Below are 17,258 nucleotides of genomic sequence, written 5' to 3'. Positions count from 1 at the left end.
ATTGCCCTCTATATAAGTGTGGGTCCCAGCAAATAGCACAGATGAATATTCAAATTAGGGAATAGAGGAGAGTTTAATGAAGGAAATGTTTACAAAATTGTGGGCAAGTAGATGCAGTGGAAAGGAAACATTTATATACACTGTTGGTGGGAATGTAGATGAGTATACCCTCTATGGAAAACAGTATGGAGATTTCTCAGGGAACTTAAAGTACATCTATCATTTGATCCAACAATCCTACTTTTGGGTATCTACCCAAAGGAAAAGAAGTCATTATCTCAAAAAGACACCTGCACTCGTATATTTATCACAGCACAATTCACAATTGCAAAGATCTGGAGTCCGTCTAAGTGCCCATCAATTGTTGAATGGGTAAAGAAAATGTCACACACACACACACACCCACCCCATAGAATATTACTCAACTACGAAAAAGAACAAATCAATGTCTTTTGCAGAAACTTGGGTGGAACTGGAGACAATTATCCTAAATGAAGTAACTCAGAAACAGAAAGCAAATACCGTTATGTTCTCCACTTATAAGTAGGAGCTAAGTGAGGGCTTACAGAATGGAATGAGAGACATTAGAAATTCAGAGGGGAGGTTAGAGGTGAGGGATGAAAAATTACCTGTTGGGTCCACTGTACACTATTTGGGTGATGGGTACACTGAAAGCCCAGACTTCGCCTTTATATGATTCATCCATGTAACAAAAAAAAATTGTACTCCTAAAGCTATTGAAATTTAATAAAAATTTAAAATGTTGGCCAAGTTAATGAAAACCATCATAAGGATGTGGAAGTACCCCATAGCTAGTGACAGCTGGGAGCCATTACTCTTTCTAAACATAAAGTGACAAGGTGAATAGTTATTGGAACTGTAAGCTGATGGCTGTAGGAGAAAGAGCTACTTAACAAGAGCTGTGGCCTTTGATAACAGAACACAGGCAATTTAACCTGAAGCCCTACAGGAATAAATACCCCAACTGCCTTTTTCTCCTACTCTCAGCCTCTGCCTCTGTATCTCACTGGCTGAACCCAAGAGGAAACCAGGAAGCAAAGGAGCCCAGCTGATGCCATCCCTAAAGGTCAGCTTCCCAGGGCACAGAGCAGGGTGTAGGGTGGATTTCCCTACACCTAACTGATGACTCCTCTTTTAGCCCCCCAAAACCCAAAAGTTGACTGGTTTCCTTCTTTCCTTTTCAAGAAACGAAAAGGCCTGCATACCATCCTGGGAATGGAGAAAATACTTTTCAGAGAGAAACATGCAGCCTGAGGTAACTTACCACGGTAATTATCCTATCGGGTTATGCTAGGTATTATTATTATTACTGGCCGGGCTTTTCAGACCTTCTTTTGAGAACAGCAGAGGATTCTGAAGGGTGGGAGGAGAAAAGACAGAAGTTCTGTGGAATCCGAAGTTAAGTAGTAATCAAGAGAATAAATAGTGTCTACTCTGCTTTAAAATTCAGTTCCCCTAGACACAAGGGCTTGTTCAATGCACTGCTCTCTCTCTACATAATGTGACATAGGCAAGTAAATACTCCCTTAAGGAATGAAAACTCTGTGTACTTCCAGTTGTAGAACAGCCTTTTAAACATTTTCTGCTTGGGAAATGAATGGATCTGAATAGTCTTCTTGGACGACACAAAGTTCCCCCGTAGAAGCCAGTATATTGTGAACAGATATGACCTACAGAAGAAAATTCATGCCACACAGAAAATGGCAGCTTTTATCTTGGGTGACACTGTAATGATATATTCTTCAGTGTCAAGGTTGTAAAATTATGTCTTATTTAAAGTACTTCAGCCTCTTTCCATGGAAACAAGTGGTACTTCTCTAATCTGGGCAGAGATTTTTTTCCAGATAGCCTTAGATCATTGCCCTAGTCAATGGAACACAATGTCAGCAGAGTCTCTTATGAGGCATATTTAGTTTGAAAACTCTGAGCCAAATGAGTTCCTCCAAAACCCTTCTGAAATGAGAAGTGCCACAAGTGACCTCTCTGCTTCCCAGAGGAGAAATACAAAGCAAGTGCACCTGCCACAATTCAGAAGGAGGAGGTTTGCAGTGATCACTGAGGGTATTTCTGGTCAACCTGCTACCTGCTCATCTGGAAAACCAACAGATGTGGTTTTAAAGAAGCAACTTTCAGAATTAAAAAGCAAGTGCCCTGGGCACAAGTCTGTGATCTATACTGGCCCCAAAAATATTTTTCCCACCATTAATTCTTAATTATTTTTGAATTACCATTTTACATGGGTAAAATGGCCCTTGGAGGTTTTTCTACAATCTCCATATGGTGTGTAATCACCTAGTGCAGTATTTCTCAATATCACCTGCATGAGAATTACCCAGCAGTGCCTGATGAAAATCTAGGCATCTAGGCTTTTCTGGATAGAGTGAACTAGAATCGTTGAGGCTGCCACCCAGGTGTATGCATTTGAGCCTTCTGATTTTTATGAGCTCTAACGGTGGTGAAAGGGGATTTGTGTTTGTTTTAAATATTTCCAACAACAAGCTGGCAGGGGTCAGGAGATCTAGGCTCAGTTTGCATCTTTGTCATTTACTAATTGTGTGAGTTTGGAAAAAAAACTCACATACACTCTTTGAGGCAGGGTTATAATGAGTTATAACCTGGGGGTGGTTAGGTCTCCATGCACAGAAAATAAACATTAGAAGAGAGATTTATGGAAAACCTTTGAAAACTGTAAATATCTAAGTAAATGATAATTAATTGCCATAACAATAAGAGATTATGTATGTGAAACAAATTGATGTAGGAATTTAGAGAAAGGCTGTGAAAACATTTGGTGAGAGTAATCAGAGAAGACTTCATGGAAGGGGTGGCATTTATTGGACTTTGAAGAATGGTTAAGGATTTCAATAGGCATGAATGGTGAGGGAATTACAAAACGGTGAAAGCAAAGTCTTGTTTGACTAGAGCAGTGGTTCTCCATCTTGCTACACATCAGGATCACCTGGGAAGATTTTTAAAAATACAGAGCAGTCCGTCACATGTATTGACCCCATAAGTACATACAATTATTTTGTGTCTAAATAAATCAGTAGGCGAGGCACAGTGGCTCACACCTGTAATCCCAGCACTTTGGGAGGCCAAGGTGGGTAGATCACTTGAGGTCAGGAGTTCGAGACCAGCTGGCCAATGTGGTGAAACCTCATCTTTACAAAAAATACAAAAATTAGCCGAGTGTGGTGGCAGGCACCTGTAATCTCAGCTACTTGGGAGACTGAAGCTGAAGCAGGAGAATCACTTGAACCTGGGAGATGGAAGTTGCAGTGAGTCAAGACCATGCCACTGGGCTCCAGCCTGGGCAACAAAAGTGAAACTCTGTCTCAAAATAGATAGATGATAGATAGATAGATAGATAGATAGATAGATAGATAGATAGATAGACAGATAGAAAGATAGATAGATAGATAGCTCTGGGCCAGTTTAAATCATATCAGCCAGGGCAATTTAAATTAAATCAGCAATTCAGGCAGATTAATTTGGTAGAACTATATAGAATGATTTGGGGTGGAAGGAGAGAGGGCAAAACTGGATGCCAGGAGACCATTTAGGAGGCTGGCAGACTAGCCCATGTATGATGGGAAAGAAAAGCATATAAGCCTCTCTTAAGGAAAAGTAAGATCAGAAAAATGAACTTCCTTAAGGAAGATGTACAGCTTTAAAACACAGTAGTGCTTGACAGATTGAAGGTTAAAGGAAGCTGTCACCATGAATGTGGGAAACTAACCAATGTATATCTAATTTAGCAATCCTATTTCAGTATTTCTTTGGTAACAGGCTATAAATCTCTGTTCACATACTTCAGGGAACTAGAGCTCTTGTCTTTGGATAGTTCTCTAATTAATAGGTTGAATAAAACTTTGATATGTGCAAAAAAGGAATTTTGTCTCAACATTTTACTTTATAGTATCTAACTGTTAGAAAGTCCAATGTGTAAATACAGTAACATCTGGGAGGCCTATTTTATGTAAGCCCATCCTTTGTTTATGAAACTGTATCCCTGGGTCATACACGTACCTAGGACTTTGTAGTTGTTGGTTTTCTACAGTTCACTGAATGACAGAAAGAAGTCACAAACTGTTGTCAATCCCTGGTCCTGATCACCATGAGTGGCATTATCTTTGGCTTTCAGTGATGAATGCTATGGAAGAAGGGAGAAGACTTTTTATTAGTTCTTTAGCATAGACAATTTCTTTTTCTTTTTAATTATACTTTAGGTTCTGGGGTACATGTGAAGAACGTGCAGGTTTGCTACATAGTATACGCGTGCCAGCGTGGTTTGCTGCATCCATCACCCCGTCATCTATATTAGGTATTTCTCCTAATGCTATCCCTCCCCTAACTCCAACCCCCTGACAGACCCCAGTATGTGATGTTTCCCTCTCTGCATCCATATATTCTCATTGTTCAACTCCCACTTATAGGTGAGAACATGTGGTGTTTGGCTTTCTGTTCTTGTGTTAGTTTGCTGAGAATGACGGCTTCCAGCTTCATCCATGTCCCTGCAAAGGACATGAACTTATCCTTTTTTTATGGCTTCATATTATTCCATGGTGTATATATGCCACATTTTTCTTGTCCACTCTATCATTGGTGGGCATTTGGGTTGGTTCCAAGTCTTTGATATTGTGAACAGTGCCACAATAAACGTACATGTGCATGTGTCTTTATAATAGAATGATTTATAATCCTTTGGGCATATACCCAGTAATGGGATTGCTGGGTAAAATGTATTTCTATTTCCAGATCCTCGAGGAATTGCCAAACTGTCTTCCACAATGGTTGAACTAATTTACACTCCCATCAACAGCATAAGAGTGTTTCTACTTCTCCACATCCTCTCCAGCATCCCTTGTCTTCTGACTTTTAAGTGATCACCATTCTAACTGGCATCAGATGGTATCTCATTGTGGTTTTGATTTGCATTTTTTTAATGATCAGTGATGATGACCTTTTTTGCATATGTTTGTTGGCCACATAAATATCTTCTTTTGAAAAGTGTTTGTTCATATCCTTTGCCCACTTTTTGATGGTGTTTTTTGTTTTGTTTTCTTTTGTTTTTCGTGTAAATTAAGTTCTTTGTAGATTCTGGATATTGGCCCTTTGTCAGATGGGTAGATTGCAAAAATTTATTCCCATTCTATAGGTTGCCTGTTCACTCTAATGATAGTTTCTTTTGCTGTGAAGAAACACTTTGGTTTAATTAGATCCCATTTATCAATGTTGGCTTTTGTTGCCGTTGCTTTTGGTGTTTTAGTCATTAAGTCCTTGATCATGCCTATGTCCTGAATGTTATTGCCTAGGTTTTTTTCTAGGGTTTTTTTTTTATGGTTTTAGGTCTTACGTTTAAATCTTTCATCCATGTTGAATTAATTTTTGTATAAAGTGTAAGGAAGGGATCCAGTTTCTGCTTTCTGCACATGGCTAGCCAGTTTTCCCAATACCATTTATTAAATAGGGAATCATCTCCCCTTTGCTTGTTTTTGTCAGGTTTGTCAAAGATCAGATGGTTGTAGATGTGTGGTGTTACTTCTGAGGCCTCTGTTCTGTTCCATTGGTCTGTATCTCTGTTTTTGTACCAGTACCATGTTTTGATTACCGTAGCCTTGTGATATAGTTTGAAGTCAGGTAGCATGATGCCTCCAGTTTTGTTGTTTTTTGTTTGTATGTTTGTTTGTTTAGAATTGTCTTGGCTGTGCAGGCTCTTTTTTGGTTCCATATGAAACTTAGGATGGTTTTTTATTGTTTTTTATTGTTTTTTTTTTTAACCAATTCTATGAAGAAAGTCAATGATAGCTTGATGGGGATAGCACTGAATCTATAAATTACTTTGGGAAGTATGTCCATTTTATCAATACTGAGTCTTCCTAATCATAAGCACGGAATGCTTTTCCATCTGTTTTTGTCCTCTCTTATTTCCTTGAGCAGTGATTTGTAGTTCTCTTTGAAGAGGTCCTTCACATCCCTCGTTGGTTGTATTCCTAAGTTTTTTATTGTCTTTGTAGCAATTGTGAATGGGAGTTTTCTCATGATTTGACTCTCTGCTTGTCTGTTATTGGTGTATAGAAATGCTTGTGATTTCTGCACCTTGATTTTGTATCCTGAGACTTTGCTGAAGTTGCTTATCAGCTTAAGGAGATTTGGGGCTGAGATGATGGGGTCTTCTAAATATACCATCATGTCATCTGCAGATAGAGACAGTTTGATTTTCTCTTTTCCTAATTGAATATCCTTCATTTCTTTTTCTTGCCTGATTGCCCTGGCCACAACTTTCGATACTATGTTGAATAGGAGTGGTGAGAGAGGACATTCTTGTCTTGGGCCAGTTTTCAAAGGGAATGCTTTCCGGTTTTGCCTTTTCAGTATGATATTGGCTGTGGGTTTGTCATAAATAGCTCTTATTATTTTGGGATACATTCCATCAATACCTAGTTTATTGAGAGTTTTTAGCATAAAAGACTGTTGAATTTTGTCGAAGGCCTTCTCTGCATCTTTTGAGATAATCATGTGGTTTTTGTCATCAATTGTATTTATGTGATGGATTATGCTTATTGATTTGTGTATGTTGAACCAGCCTTGCATCCCAGGGATGAAGCTGACTTGATCATGATGGATAAACTTTCTGATATGCTGTCGGATTTGGTTTGCCATTATGTTATTGAGGATTTTTGCATTGATGTTCATCAGGGATATTGGTCTGAGATTTTCTTTTTTAGTTGTGTCCCTGCCAGGTTTTGGTATCAGGATGATGCTGACCTCATAAAATGAGTTAGGGAGGATTTCCTCTTTTTCTATTGTTTGTAATAGTTTCGGAAGAAATAGTACCAGCTCGTCCTTGTACCTGTGGTAGAATTTGGCTGTGAACCCCTCTGGTCCTGGACTTTTTTTGGTTGGTAAGCTATTAATTGCTGCCTCAATTTTAGACCTTGTTATTGTTCTATTCAGGGATCAAATTTTTCCTGGTTTAGTTTTGGCAGGGTGTAAGTGTCCAGGAATTTATCCATTTCTTTTAGATTTTGTGGTTTATTTGCATAGAGATGTTTATTCTCTGATGGTAGTTTGCATTTCTGTGGGATCGGTGGTGATATCTTCTTTATCATTTTTTATTCCATCTGTTTGATTCTTCTCTCTTTTCTTCTTTATTAGTATGGCTAGTGGTCTATCTATTTTGTTGATCTTTTCAAAAAACCAGCTCCTGGATTCACTGATTTTTTTGAAAGGTTTTTTGTTTCTCTATCTCCTTTAGTTCTACTCTGATCTTAGTTATTTCTTATCTTCTGCTAGCTTTTGAATTTGTTTATCCATGCTCCTTTAGTTCTTTAAAGTGTGATGTTAGATTGTGATTTGAGATGTTTCTTCCTTTCTCTTGTGGGCATTTAGTACTATTAATTTCCCTCTGGACACTGCTTTAAATGTGTCCCAGAGATTCTGGTACATTGTGTCTTTGTTCTCATTGGTTTCAAAGAACATTTTATATCTGCCTTCATTTCATTGTTTATCCACTAGTCACTAAGGAGCAGGTTGCTCAGTTTCCATGTAGTTGTGTGGTTTTGACTCAGTTTCTTAATCCTGAATTCTAATTTGATTGCACTGTGGTCCGCAAGGCTGTTTGTTTTGATTTCTGTTCTTTTGCATTTGCTGAGGAGTATTGTACTTCCAATTATGTGGTCAATTTTAGAATAAGTGCAATATGGTGCTGAGAAGAATATATATTCTGTTGATTTGGGGTGGAGAGTTCTGTAGATATCTTTTAGGTTCACTTGGTCCAGAGCTGAATGCAAGTCCTGGTTATCTTGTTAATTTTCTGTCTTGTTGATCTGTCTAATATTGACAGTGGGGTGTTAAAGTCTCCCACTATTATTGTGTGGGAGTCTAATTCTCTTTGTAGGTCTTTAAGAACTTGCTTTATGAATCTGGTTTCTCCTCTCTTGGATGCATATATATTTAGGATAGTTAGCTCTTCTAGTTGCATTGGTCCCTTTTGCAATATGTAATGCCCTTCTTTGTCTCTTTTGATCTTTGTTGGATTAAAGTCTGTTATATGAGAGACTAGGATTGCAAACCCTGCTTTTTTTTTGCTTTCCATTTGCTTGGTAGATATTCCTTCATCCCTTTATTTTGAGCCTATGTGTTTCTTGCAAGTGAGATGAGTCTCCTGAATACAGCACACTGAGGGGTCTTGACTTTTTATCCAAATTTGCCAGTCTGTGTCTTTTGATTGAGGCATTTAGCCCATTTACATTTAAGGTTTATATATGTGTGAATTTGATTCTGCCATTATGATGGTAGCTGGTTATTTTGCCCGTTAGTTGATGCAGTTTCCTCATAGCATCAATGGTCTTTACAATTTGGTATGTTTTTGCAGTGGCTGGTACTGGTTGTTCCTTTCCATATTTAGTGCTTACTTCAGGAGCTCTTGTAAGTCAAGACTTCTGGTGACAGAATCTCTCAGCAGTCACTTGTCCATGAAGGATTTTATTTCTCCTTAGCTTATGAATCTTAGTTTGGCTGGATATGAAATTCTGGATTGAAAATCAGACAAATCCTCACTGCACCATGAGGTTTCAGTTTGCATTTTAGTTATTCCATGTGAGCTGAGGCACTTTGAAGGGAAAATGTGCTATATTATAGCAAACAAGGTGATGTTTCCAGGCACAGAATCTCACAATAATGAATATGATTGTTCTTACTGAATTTATTCTACTTATTTTTTAGAGACAGATTGACTGTGAATTGTACAGGTTTTTGTGGTCTGTGGAAAATAGTCTCATAAGAAATTAGGTAAAAGGGAAATAATTCAGATCTTTGCATTTTCTTTAAGTGATTGGTCATGATGAAAAATAAGCTAGAATTTAAGGAAATAAGCAGAAACCACAGAGAAGTGGTAGTACTCAAACTTCTGCATTACAACTCATCTGGCATCTGACCATATGTGCACCACTGATATCCTGTCCCTTGGAGAGCCGGCTCTTTCAATTACATACTTACTGCAAAATGACAATATTTACTTTGTGAGAAATATAGCACCTCTTCATTTATAGTACACAATATAAATAAAACAAAACAGTATAGTAGACAATATAAACTAACATAAATTACGGTGTTATAAAAGTAGTTGTTCTATAAGTACAACTACTTTTATAACACCGTAATTTATGTTAGTCTATATTGTGTCCTACACAATACAAGCTAAGCTCTCAAAGACTCTGCCTTTCTATAACACCACTTTTCCCCAGATGTAGGTCACTTCAGCCCCAAGCAGGGATACTTTTTAAAAACATAATCTGCTTTGATACATGGTTGTAAGTACTGAGGACTGGACTAACATGGAGATAGAACTATAAATATGTCATTCACCACCTACCCTTAGCTTCCATTTCACACCCAAATCGTCTTTTATCCAAGTTAAAAGGGCTCATTCATTGGAAGAAATGATTTTTCTTCTTGAATGTTGTTGTCCTATTCAAGTTGTAGATAACGTCACTGTTCTGTATAACTTGTAGAAAATGCTATAGAAGGCAATCCAAAATAAAGACTGGGAAATAACATTGAGGTTGAAATCAGATTATCTTGGATTCTTATATAACTTAACTTCTTTGGATTTTTCTTGCCCACTTGTAAAATGAGGACGATGATGGTACCTTCCTAGGGTGGTTGCAAGGACTGAAAGAGTGAATGCACATAAATTGCTCAGCACAGTTCTCGGCATGGAAAACACACTCAATATTTGTGAACTCTTCTCCTCTCTGTACCTCCTGACTACCCTCTTCTTCTCATTCTCCTCCTTTTCCTAACTTTTATTTTTATTATAAAATGATTCTCACTATGAAGTAAACAACCATGGTCCTTAAACATGTGAACATTGTAATAAGTTGTCATTGAATAAATGTATTATCTAATTTTTTCCATTTCTGCCTGTTATCTTCTTATTAGTGTTAGATGAGCCTAACTATCTGTATGTTCACTATCTCACTCCAAATTATACCCTACTTCTGCCCCTAATCTCACCATATGATCTTGTTACATGATTTCTCAAGTGGCTGCAATGATGGACTCTTCAACAGATGCATAAAATTTTTCTATAGCAAACATCTAATCTAAATATCACATCCAAGGCTGACTGGTCTCTGTCACCAAACAAGACTTCATGATGTCTCCTCCTAGAATCGTAAGGCACAGTGCTCAGAGAAAGCAGACTTGTTTTAATAAAATTACATATTTTATTTACATATTTATACAGCATAACTAGCAAAGTAAGTTTGCTTCTGGGGAAAATGATTATGCTCTAAGGCATATGTGATTTAGGACAATGCTGTGTAAAAATAAGCCATTACCCCCTCCCATTAATGTGGGTAATTAAGAGTTGATTGGTACTTAAAATATAATGAACTTTTAAGTGTGAGAAATTAGAAATTCATAGTTTGTCATTTCCTACTTTTCTTGCTTAGAGGACTAATAATCTGCTCATTGTAGGCTCAGCCAATCCAGGTCCCAGACCAGAGAAAGCCTCACCTGGCAAAACAGTGGGAGTGTCAAATCACGGAGATGGGTGGAATGATTTGTCTTGAGCCACACAGCACACCAGTGTTCCCACTGAGTGGGAAGAACAGGTCAATACCACCCCTGTGGAGAAAGAACACTCCTAAGTCACCAAGACCAAGGAAGTTTAACCAGTTCTGTTCCGATTAGAGAAGGTGTCAATATCCAAATGCCAAGGGGCATTCCTAGTCATCTGGTAGGGATCAGAATCAGACTTGAATAATGTAGGTTCGGGATCAACTCAAAATAATGTGAAGGATCATAAAAGCAGGAGCCAGCCCCAGGAAAGAGGAAAGGGGGACCCCAAAGTTCTTTTCTGAATGAGCTGAGGCCCAGGACTAGGTTCCAGTTCCAGATTCCAGTGCCAGTTTTACCTCAGTGAGGGAAAACCAGAAACCTAGAGACTCATCAGTCAGGTGTACCACAAGGAGTGGGGATGCAAAACGAAAGCATCCATTGAGCCAGATTTGTCAGAGGCATTTGAACCAGAGCAACTTCATCTTGAATAGGGACTGAGCAAAATAAGGCTGAGACCTACTGGGCTGCAGTCCCAGGAGGTTAAGGCATTCTTAGGCACAGGATGAGCTAAGAGGTCAGCACAAGACACAGGTCATAAAGACTGTTGATGAAAAGAGCCAAACTCTGTAAAATCAATGAGATTTATTCTGAGCCAAATATGAGTGACCATGGCCTGGGACACAGCCCTCAGGATGTCCCAGGAACATGTGCCCAAGGTGGTCGGGGTACAGTTTGGTTTTATGTATTTTAGGGAGGCATGAGACATCAGTCAAGTACATTTAAGAAATACATTGGTTTGGTCCAGAAAGACAGGACAGCTCAAAAGTGGGGGCTTCCAGGCTACAGGTAAATTTAAACGTTCTCTGGTTGATAATTGGTTGAGTTTATCTGAAGATCTTGGATTAATAGAAAGGAAATGTTCAGGCTAAAATAAAGGATTGTGGAGACCAAGTTTTATTGTGCAGAGGAAGTGCTCAGCAAGCTTTAGAGAGACGGCAGATTGTAAAATGCTTCTTATGGGACCTGAGAGGGTTCCTGGCTCTTAGTTGATTATCTCCTGGATCTGGACAGGAAGGAGGGAAAACAAAGGGGAAAGGGGATTCTCTATAGAATATGGATTTTTCCTACAGAGACTTTGCAGGGCAGTTTCAAGATATGGCAAGGAAATAATCTTTTGGGATAAAACATTTTGATTTCCTTCCTTGTTATGCCAGAGTCACATTGGAAAGTAAACTATATACTGGGTAAAATAAACCCATCTGATGAGAATTTATGGTTTGTAGGACATGACTCCCCAGACCCCTTAGGTAGGAATTTGGGCAAGATTAAAAAAAATCAGAGCTTAGTCCTCAAGATCTTGCTGATGAAACAGCTTGCCATAAAGAAGCCGCCAAAACCCACCAAAACAAGATGGGAATGAGAGTGACCTTTGGTTGTCATCACTGCTGCTACACTCCCAATAGTGCCATGACAGTTTACAAATGCCATGGCAACATCAGGAAGTTAGCCTGTATGGTCTAAAAAGGGGAGGCATGAATAGTTCACCCCTTGTTTAGTGTATCATAAATAACCATTAAAAAGCCCCTGGGGCTGCTCTGTTATGGAGTAGCCATTCTTTTACTCCTCTACTTTCTTAATAAACTTTCACTTTACTCTCTGGACTTACCCAGAATTCTTTCTTATGCAAAATCCCAGACCCTCTCTTGGGGTTTGGATTGGGATCCCTTTCCGGTAACAGATTCACCCCAGAAAAACCAGATGCTGGTTCAAAGAGTAGTCACGTAATCCCCGCCAGATAGGAAGTTCAGCCGGTGTCCTGCTTGTTTAGGCTTTCATTTAAACATCCAGTGGAGCTGAACTTTTTAGGTAGTAGATTTCTAGTGTTCACAGTAGTCAGAAAGAGGGAGAGGGAATATTTTCAGAACAATTATACTCAGGAAATAGTAATAGCAGTGTTTATCATGGTGACTTCTCTGACCTTGCAAATAAATTACACTTAACATTAAATTAAGCACATTAACACTTAACTGATATGGAACAGATGAGGGGAAGGTGATCTGGGGACAACATGGCCCCTAAATACAAACTAGCCACCTTGTCTGGTCCCTGGCCAGAGAAACAGTGATCGGCTCCAGTTCTGGAGAAGCCCTGGCATGGAGGACTTACTGAGAAATGGTTTTTTAGTTTCCTACATGACTTGCAAAGATGAGTGCAGCAAATCTAGCATCTGTGTCATAAAGATTAGAGACAAAAAGCTTTAGTGCGACATTATGTAGTTGACAAGAAGAAGAGAAGTCCTTAGCAAAACCTGAAAATGATTGTTGCTGACATTCACTGAGCACTTAAAGTTTGGGGGGCAATGGTGTAACCTGTACATGTTTTAATTCGTTTAGTTCTCACGGAAGTTTTATTCCCATTTTACAGGCAAGGAACTAAGGCCTGATGCAGATTATGTAAACCAGCAATTGGTAGAGTTAGAATTTAACCAAGGAAGTTTGGCTTCAGAATCTGTGCATTAACACTTCATTAATACCTTTTAAAGTAGTACTCTAGTCACTGGAAGATGGGGACTTTTAAATCTGTGTTACTGACTTCAGCACATTGCAAGAGAAGGCTCTTGGCCTTTCCTTGAACTGTACTTTCACCTAACGATAGGCAGCCTTACTCTGAAAAGGGAAAAAGGTCAGCTTAATAGTAGAGTGGACATACGATTTATTCAAACTGGGACTCTTTCAAAAGTAAAAAGGATTATAACAGATCTCTAAGAATAAATTTTAAACAATTAAAAAAAAAAAAGAAACACAGAAACAAATTTGAAAAAAAGCTCATTGTTCCTTAAGCTTGGCTATCTTGAGTGAGGAATGGGACTGAACAATGTCAGAATTTGGAATCAAGCCTCACAGGTCTGCAAGTGTCTTTACAAGGTGGTGGTGTTGGTAATGGTAAGAGGACAGGGTAGAGAAGACCTTGTAAGATGAAGGCAGACACAGGCAACTTGTCCTCGTAAGCCAGGGCTCAGCTGGCAGCTCTGACCTTAGCTTAACGATGTCGACGTGGTGTCTCCTCTACATTGCGTGATAGGTAGGGGACAGGGAAGGGAAGGGAAAAGGTATCAAAATCTAGACTTTAGATTTTTGATGTGCTCATTTCCTGTGACTCTTTTCAGTAGAAGGGCTCATGGGTGTTTCTTCTTAACAATAAGATTGCCTTTTAAAGATAGATACAAGGTCACTGTAAACCATACCAGAGCGGTTAGACAATATTTCATGGCATGCTGTCTTGGATGCCTGTGGTACTGGGTGAGCAGGTGCCTCAGCCCCTCTAATCAACTCTGCCTTGGCTGGTTACCCATGCCTGACATGTACCAGCTGTGCGATGTGCAGCCTACCTAATAAAATAAATCAGACAGTCTCCAAGAGGCCACTGCTGCTTCTGGTTATAACCTGATCTGGAATTTTAAAAAGATGAAGTTCCAAGTCCAGAGAAGTACAAATTTTATGGCTTCTTACAAATTGTTACCCTAGACAAATGAATCAAATTACTTTGATCAAATCAGATCAGTCCCTTTGGATACTGAGATGGTTAATATGAAGTGTCAACTTGATTGGATTGAAGGATGCAAAGTATTGTCGCTGGGTGTGTCTGTGAGGGTGTTGCCAAAAAAGATTAACATTTGAGTCTGTGGACTGAGTGAAGCAGACCCACTTTCAATGTGGATGGGCACCATCTAATCAACTGCCAGTGAGGCTAGAATAAAGTAGGTAGAAGAAGGTGGAAAGAGCGGACTTGCTGAGTCTTCTGGCCTTCATCTTTCTCCTGTGCTGGATGCTTCCTGCCCTTGAACATCAGATTCCAAGTTCTTCAGCTTTTGGACTCAGTCTTACACCGGTTGTTTGCCAGGGGCTTTCGGGCCTTCGGCCACAGACTGAAGGCTGCAACTGCTGGCTTCCCTACTTTTGAGGTTTGGGGACTTGGACTGGATTCCTTGCTCCTCAGCTTGCACATGGCCTATTGTGGGACTTCACCTTGTGATCGTGTGAGTCAATACTCCTTAATAAACTCCCCTTCATATATACATCTATCCTATTAGTTCTGTCTCTCTAGAGAACCCTAATACAGATATACATTTTCCAGATATCTCTGAGTTAGCCAGAGGCAAAAAAGAAAATGGCATATTCCAATCTTCCTTTACTTACTTATTTCAGTTAACTGAATGAATCACTTACAATGCCCAGCCTCTTGTTACAGAGATCTATTTATTGGAAATGTAAAGAAGACAAAGAAGGAGCTCCTTTGGTCCAATGGTGGGAGATAATCTCACAGCTAGCATTTTTCCTTCAATACTTCAATCTCACAGCTAGCTAGGGTGATGGAAATGCCTCTTGTACGGGGCATAAGCAGCACTAGTCCTCAACCTCTATAGATATTTTCAAGGAAGAAGCTCAGGAGTAGATTCAGGTGTCGAGTGACATTCAGAGAAGCAACATTCTTCCCAAGTTGTCACATCAAAGAAAGAGATCATTCTAATTCACTCCTAGCTAATTTGTTAGATGTAGGGGCAGTCAATTTACCTGATCCTATGCCCTGTATGCACCATGGTTCTCTCATGCCTCTGTCCATTTGGTCATTCTGTACTGCCTGCCCAGAAGTCACCTTCCCCTCTTCCCCCACACATTTATCCTGCTACCTGTTACAGGTTTTCAAGATGCAGATTAGTATTACTGCTTATGGGAAACCTTTTCAGAAGTTTCAATCCTGAAACTTAGTCCTGACCTAAGAGCATCCTTCACCCTTCACCTGGCAATCATCCCAAGGATTTCTGTATCAGAGCCACTATGTGCCCTGAGATTCATTCAATCAACATATAGTTATGGTAGGCACTAAAGCAAAAGTAGACCAAAATCTCTACCTTAATATAACTTATTTTTGGTGTGGGAAAATAGGCCATAAATGAATTTAAATAAGTTCTTATAACAGTATACTATGCAGCTATAAAAAGGAATTAGGATGAAATATGATCTTGCTATGGAGTATCTCAGGATTTATTATTTGTCTGGTAGAATTCTGGATTTGGTCAATTGCTTCCTTGGTAGTGTCCTTTAACCATTTTCTCTAGCTCCAGTGTTTCCAATAAAATAGTTCTAAAGGCTGGGTTGAATTCACTGGTTTTTGTTTTTGACAAAAATACCTTGTCAGTGATTCTATGTGCTTCCTATTGCATCATAAGGTACATAATGTCTGGTATGCTTCCTTTTGTTCTTATAGTTTTAAAAAGAAACCAAAGAAGGATTACCAAGGGTTAATACCAATAATTACCTATAGGGGAGTGAGGAAAGAGTGGGAGAAACAAGCACAGAAACAAAACTTCTCTGATTGTATTTTGTTGAAACTGTATAGACACTCACATAATTTCAAAAGAGCATTCCCGGCTGAGGGAATAGCATGTATAAATGACCTGAGGCAGAAACATCATTGTTGTTTTCAAAGAAGAACGTTGGTGCTATGGTTTGGCTGTGTCCCCTTGCTCTTCCTTTCTGTCCCCCTTGTTCAGGGCATTGAATGATTGGATTCAAATAATTTTTTTACTCATTTATTCAACAAATATGTATCAGACATAGAATATGTGTTGAGCAGTACTTAAAACCTGAGTCTCCAGAGACTAGAGATTTGAGTCCCCACCCAAATCTCATCTTGAACTGTCGCTCCCATAATTCCCATGTACTGTGGGAGGGACCTGGTGGGAGAAATTGAACTTTGGGGACAGTTTCCCCCATACTGTTCTCATGGTAGTAAATAAGTCTCACAAGATCTGATAGTTTTTATAAGAGGAAGCCCTTTCACTTGATTCTCATTTTCCCTCTTGCCTGCCACCATGTAAGATGTGACTTTGCTCCTCCTTGCCTTTTGCCATGATTGTGAGGCCTCCCCAGCCAGGTGGAACTGTGAGTCAATTAAAGTTCTTTCTTTTATAAATTACCAGCTTCACTTATGTCTTTTCTAGCAGTGTGAGAACAGACTAATACAGTCGGTGAATAATTTCTGGTTTACTTGTTTGTCTTCCTTACAAGATTCCAAGCTTTTGAAGATGGGGCCTATGGCTTTCATCTTTGGAGATTCAGCTTTTATGCAGTGCCTGGAACATATTCTATATCTGATACATGTTTGTTGAATAAATGAGTAAAAAGTAATTTGATTTCAATCATTCAGTACCCTTGACAAGGGGGACAAAAAGGAAGAGTAAGGCACTCTTAGAATATCATTGCCATAAAGTCATCAGTGTACAATTTTCCTTATCAATTCTCTCTGATGAATCAGGAGATTGGAAGGTCTCTGAAACAAGATAACTGAGGCAAAACAAAAATATCAGCATGTTATTAAACATCTTCCATGCATATCGAAACCCAAAACCCATGCTGTTCCTTGGAAAAGAACATTTCAGAGCCATCTTTTTTTCCATTAGGCTTATCTATGTTTTACTTTCGCCAACAACAATTTAGAGTCAACAATTTAATAAAAACACAAAAACCATATAAGGTAAAAATAAACAAAATTTTAAAAATAAATAAAATTAAAATTATAAATGAATAAATTAAAAACTAATGATTATAAATAAGTAAATTATTATAATTTGTAAAAATTTACAAATAAATAATAATTTAAATATATAA

General features: G+C 38.8%; 1 protein-coding gene across 5 annotated transcripts in view; it reads left to right on the top strand.

Moving 5' to 3' along the window:
* ALKBH8 (alkB homolog 8, tRNA methyltransferase) overlaps nt 1-17,258 on the top strand; it is a 112,667-nt gene that overhangs the window by 85,275 nt on the left and 10,134 nt on the right. The window contains exons 12-14 of one of the 5 annotated variants that reach the window (XR_012518029.1): nt 1,009-1,087; nt 1,207-1,276; nt 4,251-14,129. The exons of 1 other annotated variant lie outside the window; for it this stretch is intronic. Coding sequence is in view for 1 of the 4 variants with exons in the window: in XM_074400516.1 (XP_074256617.1) it covers nt 1,009-1,035 (27 nt within the window). In the remaining 3 variants the exon portion in view is untranslated. Of the gene's footprint in view, nt 1-1,008; nt 15,530-17,258 lie in introns of those variants that run through there. 3 more of the 5 variants (XR_012518028.1, XR_012518027.1, XM_074400516.1) reach the window with 3 other exon arrangements.

The sequence above is a fragment of the Saimiri boliviensis genome, chromosome 6 (genome assembly GCF_048565385.1).
Source record: "Saimiri boliviensis isolate mSaiBol1 chromosome 6, mSaiBol1.pri, whole genome shotgun sequence".
Taxonomy (NCBI): domain Eukaryota; kingdom Metazoa; phylum Chordata; class Mammalia; order Primates; family Cebidae; genus Saimiri; species Saimiri boliviensis.
The sequence above is the reverse complement of the archived record's forward strand: the minus strand, read 5'-3'. Positions and strand labels throughout refer to the sequence as shown.